The sequence below is a fragment of the Phoca vitulina genome, unplaced genomic scaffold (assembly GCF_004348235.1).
Source record: "Phoca vitulina isolate PV1807 unplaced genomic scaffold, GSC_HSeal_1.0 scaffold71, whole genome shotgun sequence".
Lineage (NCBI taxonomy): Eukaryota > Metazoa > Chordata > Mammalia > Carnivora > Phocidae > Phoca > Phoca vitulina.
The window spans coordinates 2,964,528-2,984,290 of record NW_022589774.1 but is presented as its reverse complement, the minus strand read 5'-3'; the positions used below and the strand labels follow the sequence as shown (position 1 = coordinate 2,984,290).

At 42.9% G+C, this 19,763-nt stretch overlaps 1 protein-coding gene across 2 annotated transcripts in view; it reads left to right on the top strand.

Annotated features, from left to right (window-relative positions):
• The window catches only part of KCNH1 (potassium voltage-gated channel subfamily H member 1), a 355,938-nt gene that overhangs the window by 10,487 nt on the left and 325,688 nt on the right, over positions 1-19,763 (top strand). For both annotated transcript variants that reach the window (XM_032393107.1, XM_032393106.1), the window contains exon 2: positions 16,651-16,774. In XM_032393107.1, coding sequence (XP_032248998.1) covers positions 16,651-16,774 — 124 coding nt within the window. The remainder of the gene's footprint in view (positions 1-16,650; positions 16,775-19,763) is intronic.

Genomic DNA, 19,763 nt, shown 5'->3' with positions numbered 1-19,763 from the left:
GTCTTAAAGTTTCCAAGCGTTACTAACCCTGGGGGTGCGGCCTGTCCCTGAGGTTTTCCTCAGAGGTGTTCTGGGGGCAGGCTGCAGCTGGCTGGTACTACCTCTCAAGGTCGGATTATGCGCATCTCTTCCCCATTCTGGGTTCTGGGACTTTGCCTTAGTAGCTTTAAATCTGCTATGCTGAGATATTTGCCCCTCAGAAATTGGCAAATGGTATATATCATTTGCCATGATTTACCAGCAGGCTACTGCCGATAGCTCACCCGTGCCTTTGTAAATAGTTGCATTATTTAACACTCTATCTGAGTGTGTTGTTATTTCCCTGCCAGGACTGACGGATAGAACCAGTTACTTGTTCTCTGGATCAAGTACTTTCTCAACCTTTTGTCCAGACCAGCTGTAATCATGGGGGTGAACTTGGTGAGGGGGTGTGCGTTCAAGTACTTCTTTCAACTTAACAAAAAACACCTGTGTTGTCCCCGCTGAAGTCAGCCTACCTTTGCTTTTCCACTCGGTGAGTTGGTCACCTAGGGGTAGAGAGCTGCTTTCACATTCCTTCTCCATCTTTCTTCACTCTAATGATCTCAGAAGTCAGGAAAGACCATAGGTAAACTGGGACTTTGTCAGAGACATGGGAAGCCAGGTACCGCTACTTAGAAGCACCGATTAGAATTATTGGTTACAGTCGTGACCTTGGACAGAGGGCCTTTCTCACCTGTGTGCCTGGCAGCGTGCCAGGGGTTTTGCATGCTTTGCCTCCTCTGACCTTCAGTGTGACTCTTGTCCTGTGGGTGCTTTCATTATTCCCATTCTGCCCGTGCAGACACCGAGGTTTAAAGCGACTAAGTCGATTGCCCTCCGTTAATTTCTAATAGTAGAATCTCTAGGGACTCACTAAGAATGCAGATTCTCGGGCCCTACCTCATCCCTGGTGCATCAGAATCTCTGGGCAAGGGGCCCAGCTGCTGTGTTTTTCCGAGCCCTCCAGGCATGGTAGGGTTGGTATCGAACTGATTAGAGAACCACTGCTTTTGAGACCCAACCCCTTGCGGTTTCTAACCTGAGAGCCACATGGTTGGCTGCTCGGGTGTGTGGATGGAGGAGGGTGCCTGCTGGAGGGCGAGTGAACTTTTTCTCGATAGCCTTTCAGTTTGTGTTCCAGTTTCTCTCACATGCCATCCCTGCCTTGGGTGGCAGGTAGTGTTTCAGGGTGTGAAATCTCTCCAGGGACCTGCTGAGCCCTGCTAGCCCCCTCCGTGGCCAGATCCGTCTGGAATTTTGAAGTTGTGGTTTCCTCTGCTGCATGTGTAACCCCCCCCCCCATCTACTTTTCATCTCCCAGAAACAGAGCTCATGCCTTCTCTTTGTTGTTGTGTATATGCCTTTCAGTTTCCAAGCCGTCCTTCCAGAACGAGGAAATACACGGGTGTGATCCATCTGCCATTTTGAAGTGATAACTGATACTTTCTGAAGACCGAGGAGGCCCTCAATTCTAGTCATTCTCCCTCTGTCAGATAAAATAACACTTGAGGGGTGCCTGGGTGGCTCGGTTGGTTAAGCTCAGGTCATGATCCCAGGGTCCTGGGATTGAGTCCCACATAGGGCTCCCTCCTCTGTGGGGAGCCTGCTTCTCCCTCTGCCTGCCACTCCCCCTGCTTGTGCTCTCTCTCTCTCTGTCAAATAAGTAAATAAAATCTTAAAAAAAAAAAAAAAATAAAATGACACTCGATACTTTCTCCGCCTAGCGAGCACGTCCAGGGATTGTGTTCCAGCCCGACTTTCAGAGAATGTGCCATTTTTCTCTGTTGTTCTTGACAATGACAGAACTAAAACAATTTAGTAATGACTTTGTTGTCCTTTATTCAAGGGAAAAACAGTCCATGGAGTGGGGGAGTGCCATGCCTCACAATTAGTGGAGGCTCTTCCAGAGGGATTTGGGGCCAAGAGCGGGTTTTATATGGCATTAGAAGAGGCAATGTGGAAACATGGCAGCAGGATGGGTTAGAGGTCAGGGGATTTCCTCACAAGTCTAGCCGGTCTTGTTTTCTAGGTAAGGTAGGCCAGCTACAGCTGAGTTGGACGATTGGGATTGGTGTATGTGAGGTATCCTTGACAGTGAGGTGTTTCCCATACATGTGGGCCGACTTAGGTTTAGATTTGTGACATGGGCCGGGCCATGGGGGCGGCCACCATTTTGTAGACCCCAGCGTATGAATTAGCTATCATTCTCTCCCCCAGCTTCCCAATCCCTACTTTCCAATTGTCTCTATGCCTTCTCTTTGAATTTTCTATTTTTTTTCTCTTTCTCCATCTCCCTCTGGCTCTTAGTCTCTCTCCTCAGTCTCTCCCGCTCGCTCTTCCAACGGGCTTACGTTCTCTGCTCACTCATTCTCTAGGTCTTGCTATAGGTATCTTGTTCTTGGGTGCCCGTTCTCCAGCTCTGGCTCATGCTCTTGTAGTCCCTGTTGGCTGTCCTTCCCACCCACCCCCTCCCACGCTCCCTGTCCTTCCATTCCCTTTTTCTCTCCTCTCTCCATCTGTCTTCCTGCCCATCTCTGCCTATTGCTGCCTGCCACGGATTGTCTCTGTTGTCTGTCTCTGTTGCTCTCTGCCTTTTGGCTATATCCCTGTCTGTCCATCTTGCTCTCTGCCACTTGTCTTCATTACTATCTGTCATCTAGCTCCGTTTGCTGTCTCTCTCTGTCTGTAGTCTCTGCCTCCATCTCTCTGTCTCTGCCTTTGTCTGTCTGCCTCTTTCTGTGCAGTTCTCCCCTCACCTGCCTCAATAGAAGCTCTTCTGTGTATCCAAGTGCCTTGTTTCTCTCCCAAGACCTCCTTTCTCCATTTATTGACCAGAATGCACGGGTCACCTTTACAGACCTCTTGGCCTTACTGTCTTGGCTTTTGTTCTGAGAGAGTCTAATTGGCCCAGCCCTGCCAAGGGTTGGTTGGCCAGTTGTCCACTCCTGGTCTAGTGTGCTGTGACTGGGGCCTGGGTGGACTGTGGGGAGGGTATGGAGTTATGATATGTAGACTGTGGCAGGTGCAGCTAGACAGGGAAGGTGGGCGGAACTTTCAAACAGACCGATGTGTCCCCTGCACTCCTTCTGTGTCTGGGACAAAGTAGATACTCCAGTATTTGTTGTATTAAACTGAGCTGCTCTGAGATTCTTTCCATTCACCTTGGTGCTATATCTTAGCCTCACTGAGCCATTTACCAAGAAAGTTTTAAAATAACATAGGAGGCAAATGTAAAAGTAATTAAAAAAATCTTTTTCTAGCACTATTTAATATTCTGTACTACTTACTTTGAGTCACCTTTTTTTTTTAGTTCTGGGAATGAAATTTTTGCATGTTATTCAATGATGGTCAAAGAGTTTTGTTCAAAATGCCTATAATATGTATAGATGTGCATTAAGAAATGATTATGACTATAAAAATGAGAATAAAACACCTACTTGATTAATCTGTTGCACCACTTGTTAACAACTGAGGACACCAATAAGTATTTCTTCGCAGTAATTCAACATATCAATGACCTCTTATTTATTAAGTCAACTATCATTGAATCATAAAAAAGCCTACATTTTTAACACAATTTCATGTGTTTTTGTTCCCTTCCATCCTGCTTGTAAAACTGATTCATCTGTTTTTATTGTTTTAAAATCCTTTAATTTGATGCTGAATGAAGGTGGAGGTCATGCTTCTGAAACAATGTACTTAGGGGTAACTACCCAGTAAACAAAGTGTTTGAATTTGCTCTCGAAACTGAAGCCTCTCTTTCCATTGTAACTTACTGACTTAATCAAAGTGTATTTATGTAGGATATTAAAATTAGAGGCAAAGCAAGTGATTATTGAATCTCTTGGGAGTTCAGTTTGTAATGGGCCAGGATTGGGCCCTTGACAATTTAGAAGAGTAATTTTCATGGAATTTTATTGTTGAAAAGCACAATAGAGCCAGAACATGACTTCTGCTGGTATTAAGATTTTAGATGTTTTATTTAGGTGTGTCATACTGACCAAGCTCTTGTTTCTCTCATCCCATCCTCTCCATTCTTCCAAATATTACCAAATCTCAATCTTTTTTGTTTTTCTAAAAATTGATTTCTGGCATGGATTTTATTTAGGTTCAGGCAAGTTGAATTATGGTTTTCTTGTCTTTGTCTAGTGCTTATGTACATACTTCTTGTTCTCATCATTTATCTCAATGATTTTTTTCTATTGTTTTAAAAGAAAGGAAGAGATAATTTTACTCAAACTTGCTTTTTATAAGAGCACTGATATCCTTAGTAATCTGTAACAGTGAAAGTATCACAAAGATGTGTTCCCTTCTAAGAAAAATATCTCTAGTTCTTAGAGGCATATTGTGTAATGTATATTGTAGGCCTCTAAATAACCAGTGTGTACAGGAGCAATACATTTGTGTGAACTGCTTGCTGGATGTAGCTTTTATCTGTGTGATGGCCCAAACCGAGTCACATGTTAAGTCATTGCTTCAGTTAGTCTCTTCTTTGTTATTTGTGGTAATTAGGATGAAAAGCAATTTTCTAATAATTTCTTTTTAGAATAGCTCTGTGTTATTCTTTAGGGGCAAATGGTAGGTTTGGAATGATGTTGACCCGTCTCACTCACTGCAGTGTGACTTAGCTCATGCCCCATTAGCTGAAGAAACTTTACATGGTGTGGGGAGGGGACTCTTTCAAATTTTAAGAGAGTGTTTGTTTCATTCTACAAACCAGAGGAAAACTGTGTGGGCTGAGGAAGGTTGAATTTGGGAAACCTTACATTTACTTGCATGCGCTGTTACAGCTAAAGACCTTCAGGGGGTGAAAAGGCATCAGAGGGAGGCAGTAGAATCTATCTAATTTGCATCAAAGACCTGGAGACACAGGGAACTTTCAGATGAGAGCGAATGAATAAATCATGGCATGGGCAGCCAAGTTGAACCTACACATTTTCCTGAACAATGTAAGAGGGACTTGATCAGTTCAGAGAATATGTATTTGGAGGCAGGCGTGGTGCTTCAGAATGGGCCACTGGCTGATTGGAAGTCACACATTCTACGTGCAAAAGCTGTATGTATAGGGGCACCTGGGTGGCTCAGTCGGTTAAGTGTCCGACTTGATTTCAGCTGGGGTCATGATCTCAGGGTCGTGGGATCAAGCCCCGTGTCGGGCTCCATGCTCAGCACTGAGTCTGCTTGTCCCTCTTCCTCTGCTCCTCCTCCTGTGTTCTCTCTCTGTCTCTCAAATAAACAAACAAATAAATAAAATCTTAAAAAAATAGCTATATGTATAGTCAAGAGCTTATGACTTACTTGGATTTTAATAGATTCCAAAGACACATCTGGGCATTTTCTGTATATATAAACTGACCTACCGACATGTGATTTCTGTCTACCGTAGACTCCCTTGACAACATGGTGTACTTTTACATGAATATGGCACATCCTATCATGTGTCCAAATCCAGATAGTTCCACTGAGCAAAAGCCCAGTACAGCATGGTTCACCTGAAATGTATCACTTCCCACCGAATTACATTTAGAAGGCGTTTCTGCTATTTTTAAAGTGACCTAGACTCTACAGAGTCCAGCATTTAGAGAAGTGATAGTTCAGGGTTATGACTGGTTACTCTACATGGGGGGGGGGGGGTACTTGCAGGTTGCAGAGGCATCATGTGATTTGTTCTTTGTTATGAATCCAGTTACTTAGAGAGTCAGATTTTATTGCTACCAGAAGCATAGAAAATTTGTAGTTCATCTCCACTGAGACCCAGAGAGCTGAAGTGATGTACCCACACAGCTCTTTAGGGACTACACTGCCACTAGGACCCAACTTGTCCCCATGGTTGTTCTTTCAGATGGTGCTCTGGAGACCCTAGGGATTGCTGGGGAAGGGTGGATTAATAGGGTGTCTTTCACCCCTCCTTCTCCCATTGGTTTTCATTGTTGACTAGGTTCCTTGGTGCTTCTCCATAGAATCTCATGGCCTCTGTCTTACCAGATGCCCTCTGCTTGTAGAATGTCCATGTGGTGTCTCCAGTGGTGTAGCTAAGGGCTCGCCTGGCAGCTCAGGGCTCCCAAGAGTGCAGAAGCAGACCTTTCAACCTTCAAACTTAGGCCTGGGATTGGCATAGCATCCATTCTACTGCAGTCTGTTGGTCAAAGCAAATTGCAGACCCACCCAGATTCAAGGGGTGGGAACTAAACCAGGGCATGAATGCAAGGAGGCATGGTTTATTGGGGACCACCAGTGTAATCTCAACTGTTGATAGTGATGCTTTGTACCAGCTCTCAGAGTCATGGGCCTGAGACATGTGAGGGGTTGGTCTCTACTTAAAATATATATATTTTTTTTTTCAAAAAGAAGAAAATGAAAAGGACTTAACAAAGCACAAGGAGTGTTCTGGAGGGGATCATATTGCCTCTTCCTTTGTAGGTATTTTATGAAGACTTCCACCAGTGTGATTTGGCAGAGCCAGGAGGCAGGAAAGCAGATGACCTCTGAATACCCTTTGGGATCTTGGAGCTTTGATCCATGTTAATGTGTTGGAGCCCATTTAACTTTCATGCCTCCAGATTTTTACCCAAGTGAAGATTGCCTGAAGGAGCCACTTGAAAGTCAAAATACAGTATTAGCTTTATGACTATTAAACTAGAATGGAGAACATGCAATGCCTGTCTCCCTCCTCAAGCCTAGGCTTCTAGACCATGAGTCACTGACCTACTCCTAGAGGAAGAAGCTGGAGATGACAGAGCAGAGGGCTGGCAGAGCTGTTCCAGTGGGTTCTTTTCTTTTTCAAGTAGGCTTCACACCCAGCATGGAGCCCCATGCAGGGCTTAAATTCACAACCCTGAGATTAAGACTTGAGCTGAGGTCAAGCATCGGATGCTTAACTGACTGAGTCACCCAGGTACCCCCCAGCTGGGTTCTGAGACAGGTAGCTCAGGCCCTCTTTCCCCCCACCACACCAGGCACAGGCAAGTCTGAGAGGTCAGTACACACAGTGGATTGTCCTTGCCTTTGAGATTCCTACTGATACCTTGATCAATCTACATAGGCAGGTATAAGTGAGGGGGGTGAAGAAAGGGGTCAAAGTATTCATTATAACACTTCTTTCTGGGGATAGGTAGACACCCCTTCCTCTCAGTGAAAGCCCCAGGTGTGGAAAGATAAGTGTTGCCTTCATAAAAGCTCTTTATCAAAATAGAGCTTTATAGAGGTACTGTATTCTGCCAAACCTAGAGTCCTGGAGTACTACCAAGCACTTTGAGGGAGCTGCAGAATTTGTGAGCTATGGTTCTGCTGATTCTGTTAAAGATTATTGTAGAGCATCATACAGCTAAGAGCTTTGGCTTTGGTGTTTATGATGGTTAGTTTTATGTGTCAACTTGATTTGGTTAGAGAGTGTGGAGATATGTAGTGAGATATTATTCTGAGTGTTTCTGTGAGAATGTTTTTGGATGAGTGTAACATTTATTTTATTTATTTATTTATTTTAAATATTCCACCAGTCTTTTTTTTTTTTTTTTTTTATTTGTCAGAGAGAGAGAGAGAGCACAAGCAGAGGGAGCGGCAGGCAGAGGGCAAAACAGGCTCCCGCTGAGCAGGGAGCCTCATGTGGGACTCGATCCCAGGACCCTGGGATCATGACCTGAGCTGAAGGCAGACGCTTAACTGACTGAGCCATCCAGGCGTCCCTGAGTGTAACATTTAAATCAGTAGACTGAGTAAAGCAGATGGATCTCCCTAATGTGGGTGGGCTTCATCTAATCAGTTGAAGGGCTGACTAGAACAAAAAACTGACTTTCCTCTGAATAAGAGGGAATTCCTTCTGCCTGACTACTTTTAAGCTGGGACATTGGTTTCTTCCTGCCTTTGGGTTTGAAATGAAACGTTGGCTCTTCCTCGGTCTACACCATGAGCTCGCCTGGTTCTTAGGCCTTTAGATTTGAACTGGAACTACACCATTGGCTCTCTTGGCTCTCCAGCTTGACAACTGCAGATCTTGGGATTTGTCATCCTTCATAATCACATGAACCAATTCCTTATAATAAATCTCTCTTTCTTTCTCTGGATTCACACACACACACACACATATGTACACACACACCTCCTATTAGTTTTGTTTCTGTGAACCCTGATACAGTGTTAGGCAGTCCCAGCTTTATTAGATGTATGGCCTAGGAAAAATTTTGTCAATTTATTAAGCCTTTTTGCAATATTTATAAAAATGGGTTAATACTAATGTCTACCTGCCTCAGGTAGTAATAACCCAGTGACTATTAATGCATGCAGTCTTGATGGTGATGATGCCCTTTTCACCAATGAAGAATGGCAGATTTCCTAACATTTCTCAGATCAGAATTTCCAAATCTCTTGTACCCAGATCAGGCCAATTCTGCTGCAGTCTTAGGAGATTATGTTTTTTTGATGTTTTGTCCATGCAAAGGGATACTTTCCTAATTGAGTTTTGTTTGGCTTCAAAATAAGTTTTCACATATTCAGCTTGGAAAATAGTAAATAATCCCAGAGTCATTTATGTCTGGATGTGGAATGCATGTCTCTCTACTTGGCTAGAAAGTCTGTATCACTTCGCTAGAGCCCTCTTATTTGGCATTCTTAACCAGCGGGCGTACAGCCAACCACGTGGAGGAATTAAGACTTAGTTGAACAAAATTGCTGTCCTGGAGTTCTTGCACCACAGTTTATGCGGTTTTTTCAGGAGACTCCCACTTTCTGAGTCTGTCTCTCTTTATGCAGATATACTTCTGGAGGGATGGTAGCAAATTGACTCAGACCCACCTAGGTTCACTTCTTTATTTTATTTAACAAAGTTTATCTCCCTCAGAAGCTCCCACTCCACTGAACAGCAAAGGGAGACTCTGAACATCCCAGTTAGTAGTATCTCAGGCTCTTCCGTTTTAATTATTCTTTTTTGGGTAACTCAGTCTCTTGTGTTGAGAATCCAACTCTGCCCAGCCCATTGCTTCCCCCTCTGATAGTGTGTGGGGTGGAGGCAAGCACTTGCACCACCTCGGAGGACTCAGATCCCCAGCGCAAGACCTTCTCTCCCTCCCGCCCCAGTTCCTTCGGTCTCTGGCAATGGCCTCTGTTTGGGTCACTAGATGACTAGCAGCTGAACTTATATTCTGTTCCTTGGATTGAACAGAACTTGATACCCTTCCTCAACCTGACACATACTCCCTTGTGTGTGTATATGTGTGTAGTATGTGTATGTGTATGTATGTGTGCGCATGCATATGTGTGTGTTATGTGTGTATGTGTGTGTGTACATAACTCGATCCTATCTAGGCCCCCACTGGCTGTGCAGCTCACCTCTGATATTTGCCTGAACCCCTAAGTCAGGCAATTTGACACACAGCCTTTGGCTACAGGGTCACTTCACTCCACTGTGATAACCATCTGCTTATGCAACTTTAGCCCTAGTGGCGTAGTTGGGAGCTTCTGGATCCTTTCCAAAATCCATGGTTGCTGAAGGGGGAGCTCAGGAAGCTAATACAGCCAGGTTTGCTATGTAGTGGTGTGGTTGGGAGCTTCTGGATCTGTTCCAGAATCCATGGGAGCTGAAGGGGTAGGGCTCAGGAAGCTAATATGGCCAGGTTTGCTTTGCAGTGGTGTAGTTGGGAGCTTCTGGATCCTTTCCAGAATCCATAGGAGCTGAGGGGCTACTCAGGAGGCTAATACGGCCAGGTTTGCTCTGCAGCTCCTTTAAGTGGCCAGTGTGGCATCCTTTCCCACCCCTGAAAGTCAGATGGGGATCTAGGCACAAAGTTTCCGCTCCTCTCCTGTCCTTGGCTGTCACTATGTGGAAGCAGGACTGTTATAGAATAGGTCAGCACACTAAGTTTTAAGAAGTGGGAGGTGATAATGTGCAAGTGAGGCAAGAGACCAAACATTAAAAATCTAGACAGGGGAATGCAAACATTTAGATGAGGAATAATTACTTCTACGTACATCAGTATTCCCTGAGGACATCGTTGTAGATCACAAAGTAGAATCATAATGTATGGTGACAATAAAGGTAATGTTGACTCGCCAATTAAAGGTCTCATTATACTTAGTATTTTTATACGAAGGCACATAAATCTGATGTGTTACAAAGATTTTCATAGAAATGGTCTGATTTTAGTACTTAATGGAATAAGAGGGAGACGATGTAACACGATGATTAAAAGCATGGGTTTTGAAGTCAGGTAGACCTAGATTCAAATCCTAACTCTAACCTGCTATGACTGACTGTGTCCTCAGAGGCTTCGTGTACTTGTGAGTAAAATGATGAAATCCGTGACGCTTCATTTAGTAAAGTAATACCACTTCACAAAGATTGTTATGAAGATCAAAAAACCCTCCCCTTAATATATGATAAAGTCTTAGTACAGAGCCTAGCACAGAGTAAATATCGATAAATGGTATGCATTCTTATTAAGATCTGGAATATTGCTTATGTGAAATCGCTTAGTTTCTTTTTTTTTTTTTAAAGATTTTATTTATTTACTTGACAGAGAGACACACAGTGAGAGAGGGAACACAAGCAGGGAGAGTGGGAGAGGGAGAAGCAGGCTTCCCACTGAGCAGGGAGCCTGATGTGGGGCTCGATCCCAGGACCCTGGGATCATGACCTGAGCTGAAGGCAGAACCTTAACGACTGAGCCACCCAGGTGCCCCAAGAATCGCTTAGTTTCTGATGATATATGTAGTGTTATGGTATTTGTATGGGTAGCCCACAATTTGTAAACAGATTGTATTTTGGAAGGTACTTTGCAGGTCAATTATTTGTAGCTTAGGAATTGAAGAGAATCTAGAATATGCCCCCTTCCCAGCCAACCATAATAGATACACACATGTGTGCAAGGGATGGGGCAGGGGAAGGGGGAAGAATTTCCTTCCTGGTGGGGGCAAATGGCTTTGTGACTGGGACTAGAATTCTTTCCTCCCTTCACTCCACACCCTTGGATATCACATAGTGGTAAGGGAATCTTGCTCCCTGGCAACTATAACTTCTTGCTTGGGTTAACACTGAGAGGTAACTGTTTTTGAAATTTAAATTCTATAATGAGACTTGCTTTTTCCCAGATAAGACTGTAATCTGCACGGCAGCGACAATGGGAATGCTTGAGGAAGGGTGAGCACCTTTAAAGGATGACCAGAATATGTTTACGGGAAATTGCAGTGATATCTGGAGCTTGAAATGTATCCTGTTCTCATTTTTTAACAAAAAACATTTAATCAATAAGTTAATTTTTTTTGATTAAATTCATTAAAAATTAAGAATATACTTATTTTTATCAAAGTAATATATGTTCTTGGTTAAAAAAAATCAAACTGAAGAGCTTATAAAGAAAAACAGCCATCCTGTGCCTTGTCCCTTTGCCCATCCTGCTCATCAGAGGTCACATGTTCTAATTTTAGCTGTTTCTTCTTATAGTTTCTGCCATGTCTCTAAATAATATGCATTACAGCTATTTCTAGATTTATCAATTTTAGCTGTTAGCTGTTGACTTCCATTAAGTTAGCTGAGTTTTTATCTCACCTTATTAACTTTCAACCCCTTTCTCCTAATATAATTATATTACTCCCTTATTGGTTATCTTTGCAGCTTTAAAATATTTATACCTTTCTTTTTTTATTATATCAGCTCTAGACACCATCCCATGATTGTTCTCACTTTCCTCTCTAAACTTATCATTTGTATTTTTATGGTGTTGAAATTGATAGGATTATATTCAGATACTTACAGTTAAATATTTCATGCTTTTCTATATGTTGGCTTTAAAAATTGGAAATTAATAAGGTGTTTACACTGTTTTGACAGTGATGAGACATGGTGTGATTTGGTTTCCCTTCTTGCACAGCTTTTGTTTTCTTTGATTCTTCTACTTTCTTTTCCTGCCCACTCCCCACCCCCAAATCATGTACTTATATTGACTTATTTTTTTAAGATTTTATTTATTTATTAGAGAGAGTGAGAGAGAGTGAGAGCACGAGCTGGGGGGGAGGGGCAGCGGGAGTGGGAGAAGCAGGCTCCTGGCTGAGCAGGGAGCCAGATCCTGGGGTTGATCCCAGGATCCTGGGATCATGACCTGAGTGGAAGGCAGATGCTTAACCGACTGAGCCACCCAGGCGCCCCCATATTAACTTTTTATGTTGTTTCAAATGATCAGGAATATCATCAGGTACTGACCTCCTTTATCTCTAGATAACTCTCTTCTGGAACTTCTGTTCTCTGAACCATTCTGTGCTGAATGCTTTCTGTTAGCTTCCTTCCTACTTTCTATATTTGGAGCCACTTTACGCCCCCTGGTTCTCATGTTATCTTCTTTCCTTATTCCTTCACTTTGCTGATAAACATCCCCAAGTAACTTCCCAAGAAAGAATATGTGGGAAGGGTGCCTGGGTAGCTCAGTTGGTTAAGCATCTGACTCTTAATTTCGGCTCAGGTCATGATATCAGGGTCCTGGGATCGAGCCCTGTGTTGGGCTTTGTGCTCAGTGGGGAGTCTGCTTGAGGAGCCTCTCTCTCTCCCCCTCCCCCTCCCGCCAGTCACGTGCTCTCTAAGATAAATAAATAAATAAAGCTTAAAAAAAAAGAATATGTGAGAAATAACTTTCCTAGGTATTTGCACATCTGAGTATCTTTATTCTACCCTCGCATTTGATTGTTTTAGTTTTTAAAAAATGTCTCTGGCTTTTTCTCAAGTTGTTCTTTCTCTTGTTCCTGTTAGGATGCATGTTGTTCCTCTTGGATTGATGCTCTATGTCTTATTTTAAGAAATATTTCTGTCTCGGGCGCCTGAGTGGCTCAGATGGTTAAGCGTCTGCCTTCGGCTCAGGTCATGATCCCAGGGTCCTGGGATCGAGTTCCGCATCGGGCTCCCTGCTCAGCGGGGAGCCTGCTTCTCCCTCTGCCTCTCTCTCTCTCTCTGTCTGTCTCTCATGAATAAATAAATAAAATCCTTAAAAAAAAAGAAATATTTCTGTCTCTTTCTGTACTACTCTCTCTGAGACTTTATCTTCTAATATTTATGCTGAATTTTTAATTACTCATTTTTAATTTACAGGGGGTCTTAATTGTTCTCTTTCTCTCTCTCTTTTTCATAGCATCCTGTTCTAGTTTATGGTTGTAATAACTCTTGAATCTCTCTGAGGATACTAATTGGGGATTTTTTTAAAAGTTATTTTTTGTTTCCTATATTATTTCTGCTTCTTCCATTGTCATTTTTTCTGTTCTTTTTTACTCTTAATTTTTGTGTGGATTTTTACCTTTTTAATTCATTTACTTTTATTTCAAAGGTGCCTAGGATAGGAGAGAAAATAAACACATGCAGTCAAATCATTATCTATAACTGGCTATTATTCCCTCTTAGCACATAACTTCAGTGGGGCATTAGTCATGAAAGAGCTCGCTCAGTTTTTCCCAACTATATGAGGTCTTCGAGAGAAATTACTTATACTTTTAGGAGTCAACAAGGAAGTTAAACTGACTGGACTTCATATACATTTAAGGGTGATTTAGTGAATTTGTTTGTTTCTTTTTTTTTAAAGAGAGTGGGCACCACGTGTGTGTGTGTTGGGGGGGCAGAGGGAGAGAGAGGGAGAGAGAGAGAGAGAATCTTTTTTTTTTTTTTTTTAAAGATTTTGTTTATTTATTTGACAGAGAGAGACACAATGAGAGAGGGAACACAAGCGGGGGGAGTGGGAGAGGGAGAAGCAGGCTTCCCGTGGAGCAGGGAGCCCGATGCGGGGCTCGATCCCAGGACCCTGGGATCATGACCTGAGCCGAAGGCAGACGCTTAACAACTGAGCCACCCAGGCACCACCGAGAGAGAGAGAGAGAATCTTAAGCAGGCTCACGCTGAACCCCACACAGGGCTCGATCTCACCACCCTGAGATCATGACCTGAGCGGAAATCAAGAGTCACACGCTTAACTGACTGAGCCACTCAGCCGCCTCTGATTTAGTGATTTTTGTACTTCTTTTAGGGCTTAGTTGTTCTGTTCAAGAATAACTCAGGAAGAGAAGATCAACCTGAAGGGTTATCCCCCCCTTTTTAAATAACATCTTTATTGAGATATAATTCACATACCATAAATTTCATACTTTTTAAATGTACAGTTGTTTAGTGTATTTACAGAGTTACGTATCCATCACCACTATCACATTCCAGAACATTTTCATCACCCCAAAAAAGAAACTCCATACCCATTGGCAGTCACTCCATCTTCCTACCCTTCTCCTCCAGCTCCTGGCAATGATGAATCTACTTTCTGTCTATGGATTTGCTGCTGCTTGGACATTTCACATAAATGGAACCAAAAATAGGTGACTTTTCGTGTCTGGCCTCTTTCACTTAGCATAATATTTTTAAGGTTCATCCATGTTGCAATATGTATCAGTATTTTGTTTCTTTTTATTGCCAAATAGATACCACGTTTTGTCTATCTGTTTATCAGTTTATGGATATTTTGGATTGTTTCCACGTTTTGGCTATTATGAATACTGTTGCTATGAACATTCATGTACAAGTTTTTGTGTAGACATATGTTGCCATTTCTCTTGAGCACTTATTTAGGAATAGGATTGCTGAGTCATATGGTAACTTTATGCCTAACTGTTGAAGAGCTGCCAAACTGTCAAATTGAATGCACCATTTTACATTCCCATCAGCAGTGCACAGGGGTTCCAGGATGAGGGGTCCAATCTCTCTACATCCTCATCAACACTTGCTGTTGTCTTTTTTATTATAGCCCTCCTAGTGGTATACCTGAAGGATTATCTTGTCTCTACAGAATTGTCAAAGATCTTTGACAGTCAAGCCCATCCCAGTCTGGTCTTCAGGCTCATCTCCTGCCAATCTTCCTGGCTGCCCTTTGTCTGTCTATGCCAAGTCTTTATGTGTTCCATGCTGCCAGACCTTTGCTCATGCTGGTCCTCCGCCTGGAATGTTCCCTTCCTCCCACAACCTCTTGAGTTTACCAGAGGCAGGCAATATATGTTCATTTCTCTAAATATTGGTTTTGTATCATATGTGGTAGTTACATGTTAGGCATTCAAAATGTTTGAATGAGTCTTACTCATCCTTCCAGATTAGAGCAAGTTCAAATGTGACCCCTCTGAGACATAGTCCTTTACCTCCCTCAGAGTTAATCATTTCATTACTGGTTTCTTTAGTTAGTTGTGCACATGTCTTTTTGTCCTGATAAGTTCCTGGAATGCATGGACCACATCTCATCAGGCTGGATATCTCTAGGGTCTTGTAATGTGCTTGGTACTCAGGAAGTATTCATGATTATATGGGCGAGATGGAGGGAAAGACTGGTTGTAGATTTTCAGTAAAAGTATATTTATAAAATTAACAGGTGTATAGATTAACTTCCTGAAAGTTGTGTTTTATGTTCCTTTTAAATAGATGAAAGTATTTTTAAGAATAGATTATCGTATTTAGTTATTTCTCCTCCCTTTGGTTCCTCTACTCCTCCCCACATAGATAAGGAGGGATGGTTACCCATATTGTGAATAAATTGTAGATGCTGTGCTAGAACAAAATTAACCTCCCAATTAAATGAGGACATCATATGTCACTGCTATTTCCCTTTGCATGGTATGCACATATAAACAAAACCCCCTCCCGTTTACAACAAAAGAAGGGTTGTGTGCATGTTCTTTTTTTTCTTTTCTTGGTGAAGGGGTAAGTATTCTGTGGGAAGGAGAAAGCCAAGCTAAAATAATGCTGATATTTAAGTTCTGGATGTTATTTGCCTAATTTAAGGTCTTGAAGAGAAAAAGAGGGACAGTTGATTACCTGAGCACAGAAAGTACTGAGACTTTTGATCTTGAAAAACATGGGAAGTGGTGAGAACACACTGAGCAGCCATACGTCTCTGGCCCTCTTAATCCCTGCATCCGAAGTGAATGTGGGCTGGTGGTCAGTGAAAGAGCTCTGAAATGTGGCTTCTGTGGCTACAAAATCTCAGCAAGAAGGTTTTTGCCATTGCAAGCATCTTGATCAGGTTCTATAAGGCTCTAGTATTAGGAGCGTCTAGTCAGTTCCTTACCAAGAGGAGGGCTCTCTGGTGTGTGTGTTGCATGAGGCAATCCTCCATCTCCCTTCCTTTGCCTAAGAAGATTTTCTCCTCCTAGGATGGGTAAATGCTAATCAGGGTCAACAAGGCCAATTTGTAGCTTTTGGCCAAAAGACTGACAAGGCTAAGATGCTAGATGGAGCCCAGAAGAAATTCCTTTTGCGTTCTCTGTTGCTCCAGAGTACCCGTGGACTTTAATTGAGATGAGTTAGGACTTGAACATGTCTCATGGGAATCACTGGATTTCTGCAGGATTCATTGGTTGGTTGGTTAAATATGATCCTTTGCTAACTTCCTCTTGGAGGACAATAACCTTAGCATTTGAATTCAGAATATTCAGCTCTAAAGGACTGTTCTTTTGTATTCCTCACAGGGCCATTTTCCTGTTCAAGAGACTGTTTTAGAGGGAAGCCAAGAGACCTGGATTGGTTGACATTATTTATGTCCTCATTGAATCTCAACTAATGTCTTGCCTCCTGTGCCCTTTTCTTTTCTTTTCTCCTCCTCCTCCTTCTTCTTCTTCTTCTTTTTTTTTTTTTAACAGATACTAATTTTGTGTTGGGGAATGCCCAGATAGTGGACTGGCCTATCGTGTACAGCAATGACGGATTTTGCAAGCTGTCTGGCTATCACAGGGCGGAAGTGATGCAAAAAAGCAGTACCTGCAGGTATTTATGGTCGGGGTGGTTCTGTTGAACAGTCTATCATGGTATCTTCTGGAAAAACAAAACGGCTTACTCAGTGTGGGGATTGCCTTTCTCTCACTTCGTGTTTCTTCAGGAACATTTATGGTAATGTCGTCTCTCGTTCACGCACTATAACCGGGGAATCAAAGAAGGCTTCAAACACGGTCTCTGCAAACTGACTGGACTTGTAAGTCGCTGAGACGGGGACACCTAGGGAAACTCAGGAAAGTCATTTTATCTAGAAAATAGGGACTCAGAAGTTTATGAGGTGTTAGACAAAGTCATATGAAAGTTAGATGATTCTATAAAAGGGAATGAAAATGAAATAAAATTTTAGGTGATTAATTTTTTTGAGACTACGTGACTGAGAAGAATCCCTACGATGTTGGAGCCAAGGGCCTTGTTCATAGGGCTTTTGCCAGAAAAAGAGAAGAGAGCTGAGATTTGATTGCCTTCTAATTCATGCTGTCACATCTCTGGTGGCTCACTCGAGGGCAGAGGCAAATGGCGTTAACAGCGTACGCCGCCTGGGCATTTGAAAGGGTTCCTCACCAAGCAGTACCCTTGGGCCAGGGCACTAGAAAGGCTCTTTTAAAGCATCTACAAGGTGTGGAGCCGAGCAGAGCCTGTGCCCGGCCCCGCCAGACGCCCCGCTGCGGTGCCCTGGCAAGGTCTTGGCTCAACACAGCCCTCGGCTCCTCTCAGTCCTTCTCGCTCCTTCTTCGGAGTCTTGTCTTCACTGGTGTTTGCATGAAGTGGAATCATTTTCCCAGACCTGCCAAATCAAGAAATAAAGTCGCCTCTGAAGGGTGGGAAAACCTCACACAGGCATCGTCTTTGGTTTCCAGAAGTTGCACTTTGATGGTCTTAAATCAGCCATGTGACTAGTTCTGGTGAAAAGTATTAAGTGCTTCGAAAATACCATTTTCTTAAATTTTAGGTGTTTGGGGCTGGGAAATGGGAAATTTAAGATTCCCCTTCTTCCCTCAAAGGTGTAGAAATTGTGACTCTTAAGTCCTGCAATAGAATTCTCTTACATTTGTGGTGTGCTGTAATCCTCGTTAGCGTCTGTCTCTGTAGCTGCATCTACAACGATATTTGCATATATATAATCAAAACAAATCAGGAGAGATAGCCTCACTTTCTGGTGTCACCTGAGCAACATTTCCTTCCCTTTCTTGCTTCTTATTGGCTCTAACCGGACCCTTGAAGAAGATCAGATAAGATAACTTGCAAATTTAGCCACCTTTTCTTTCATGCACGGTTGTAGGACACTTCTTATTTCCCTGAAGGTGTCCCTTTCCTAAAGATAAAGTAAACCTGCCTTCGTGCTGGCTACATTCCTAATAGCTCAGGAGCCTCTTGTGCTTATTTCTTGCATTGCAGGGATCTGAAATCTAATGTCCAGGTTAAGGAAACTTACAGCTACCAGTAAATTATAGTTTGAGGAAGTACGTAAGACTAATGAAAGCTGGGTGTAGTTATGGCCCCTCAGTTCTTTCTAGTCTCCATTGTACAGGGATTTGTTTCATCTTGTGAAGGAAATGGCCAGCCTGTAAAACCATCGTGTCGCTTAAATGGAGGTCACTTATCCAGCAAATTAACTCGGAAAGAGAAAGTGGGAGGAAGCTAAAAAGGCAACCGGCTAAATAAGATGGTCACAGAGCTTACGTTTTTGCCTCCTAGGAGAAGTCCTCTTGTTCTCAGGCAGGGCTAATTTAGTCTTTTTTTTTTTTTTTGGGGGGGGGGTGCAGGTGGGTTTCTTTCTTTTTTATTTTTTTAAATTTTTTATTGTTATGTTAATCCCCATACATTACATCATTAGTTTTAGATATAGTGTTCCATGATTCATTGTTTGTAGGGCTAATTTAGTCTTGATCGAGCCATCTTTTTAAAGATAACTCAACACGCTCGGTTATCCGTTTTCCTGATTTATAGATGAAAAGCGGAGTGCTCCACGAGAGAAGCACAAGGGCAACCGTAGATAATCATGTCTCTCAGAGAGCTGAGAAGGGGCATAGTAACAGAAGTGACACAGAATTCATAAAGTCAACAGCGAGGGCAGTTTTCCTTGCAGAGTGCGGGCAACCGCAAGCCTGCAGTAAGCTCAAGGCTGGTCCAGTATGAAGCCAAGCAAGGCCTTGGAGCTGGTGGTAGCCTCTGAGGTTCTTTGTGGCTCTGCAGTTCTTGGACTCTGTGATTCAAGTCGTCACGAGAAAGATTGCATTCAGTATGCACAGTTTTGGAAGACGGGGATTGTATTGTTTAGGAGTGCATATCCCTGCTTCCACCTTACCCGAGGCTTGGGGGCTGAGTGTTGGTGTCCTTCTTGTTCTGGTCGCATGAAGGCCGGAGGTGGACTGGGGAAATGCTCGCTGGGTCCATGGAGAGCCTTTGTCCGAGGACTGGCTTTTCCTGCCCCATTGAGAGATGGCTTTTCTCCTCTCCCATGTTTTCAGTTTCCTGTGCCGTGGTTTACTCCACCTAGCTGGGGGTGTATCTTATTCCCAGATGGACAAACCATATTCACAATGGGGCCCAGGAAAATGGACAGTCCTGGCAGTTTTCCTGCCTCTGCTGAGAACCAGAATTAGTAGGAAGTTCTATCTGGAGGTTTTCTCTCATTTTCTTTCATGCTACTTATTTCCCCCCTTAGTCTACTTTTCTCCAAATGTGAGCAGTCGGGAGGTGTGTGGGTAAGAATTGTAGGATTTTATCATTTCAGTTTTTTAAACCCAGTGGTTTTTTGGGGGATGGGGTGGGGTGGGTAGGAAGCAGAGCTGCACACACACTGGCTGAATCTTCTGTTTCTTTCCTTAGCTTTGCCTTAATGTTTAGAACATCAGATTGCACCCTTTGGTGCAATTCTTTGGTTGATGAATTTTTGTGATTTTCCCTAATCTTTTGTTTATTTGGTTGGGAATTAGAAGAGGAAAGAATCTGTGGTCCAGATTTACTCTGCCATCTTTCC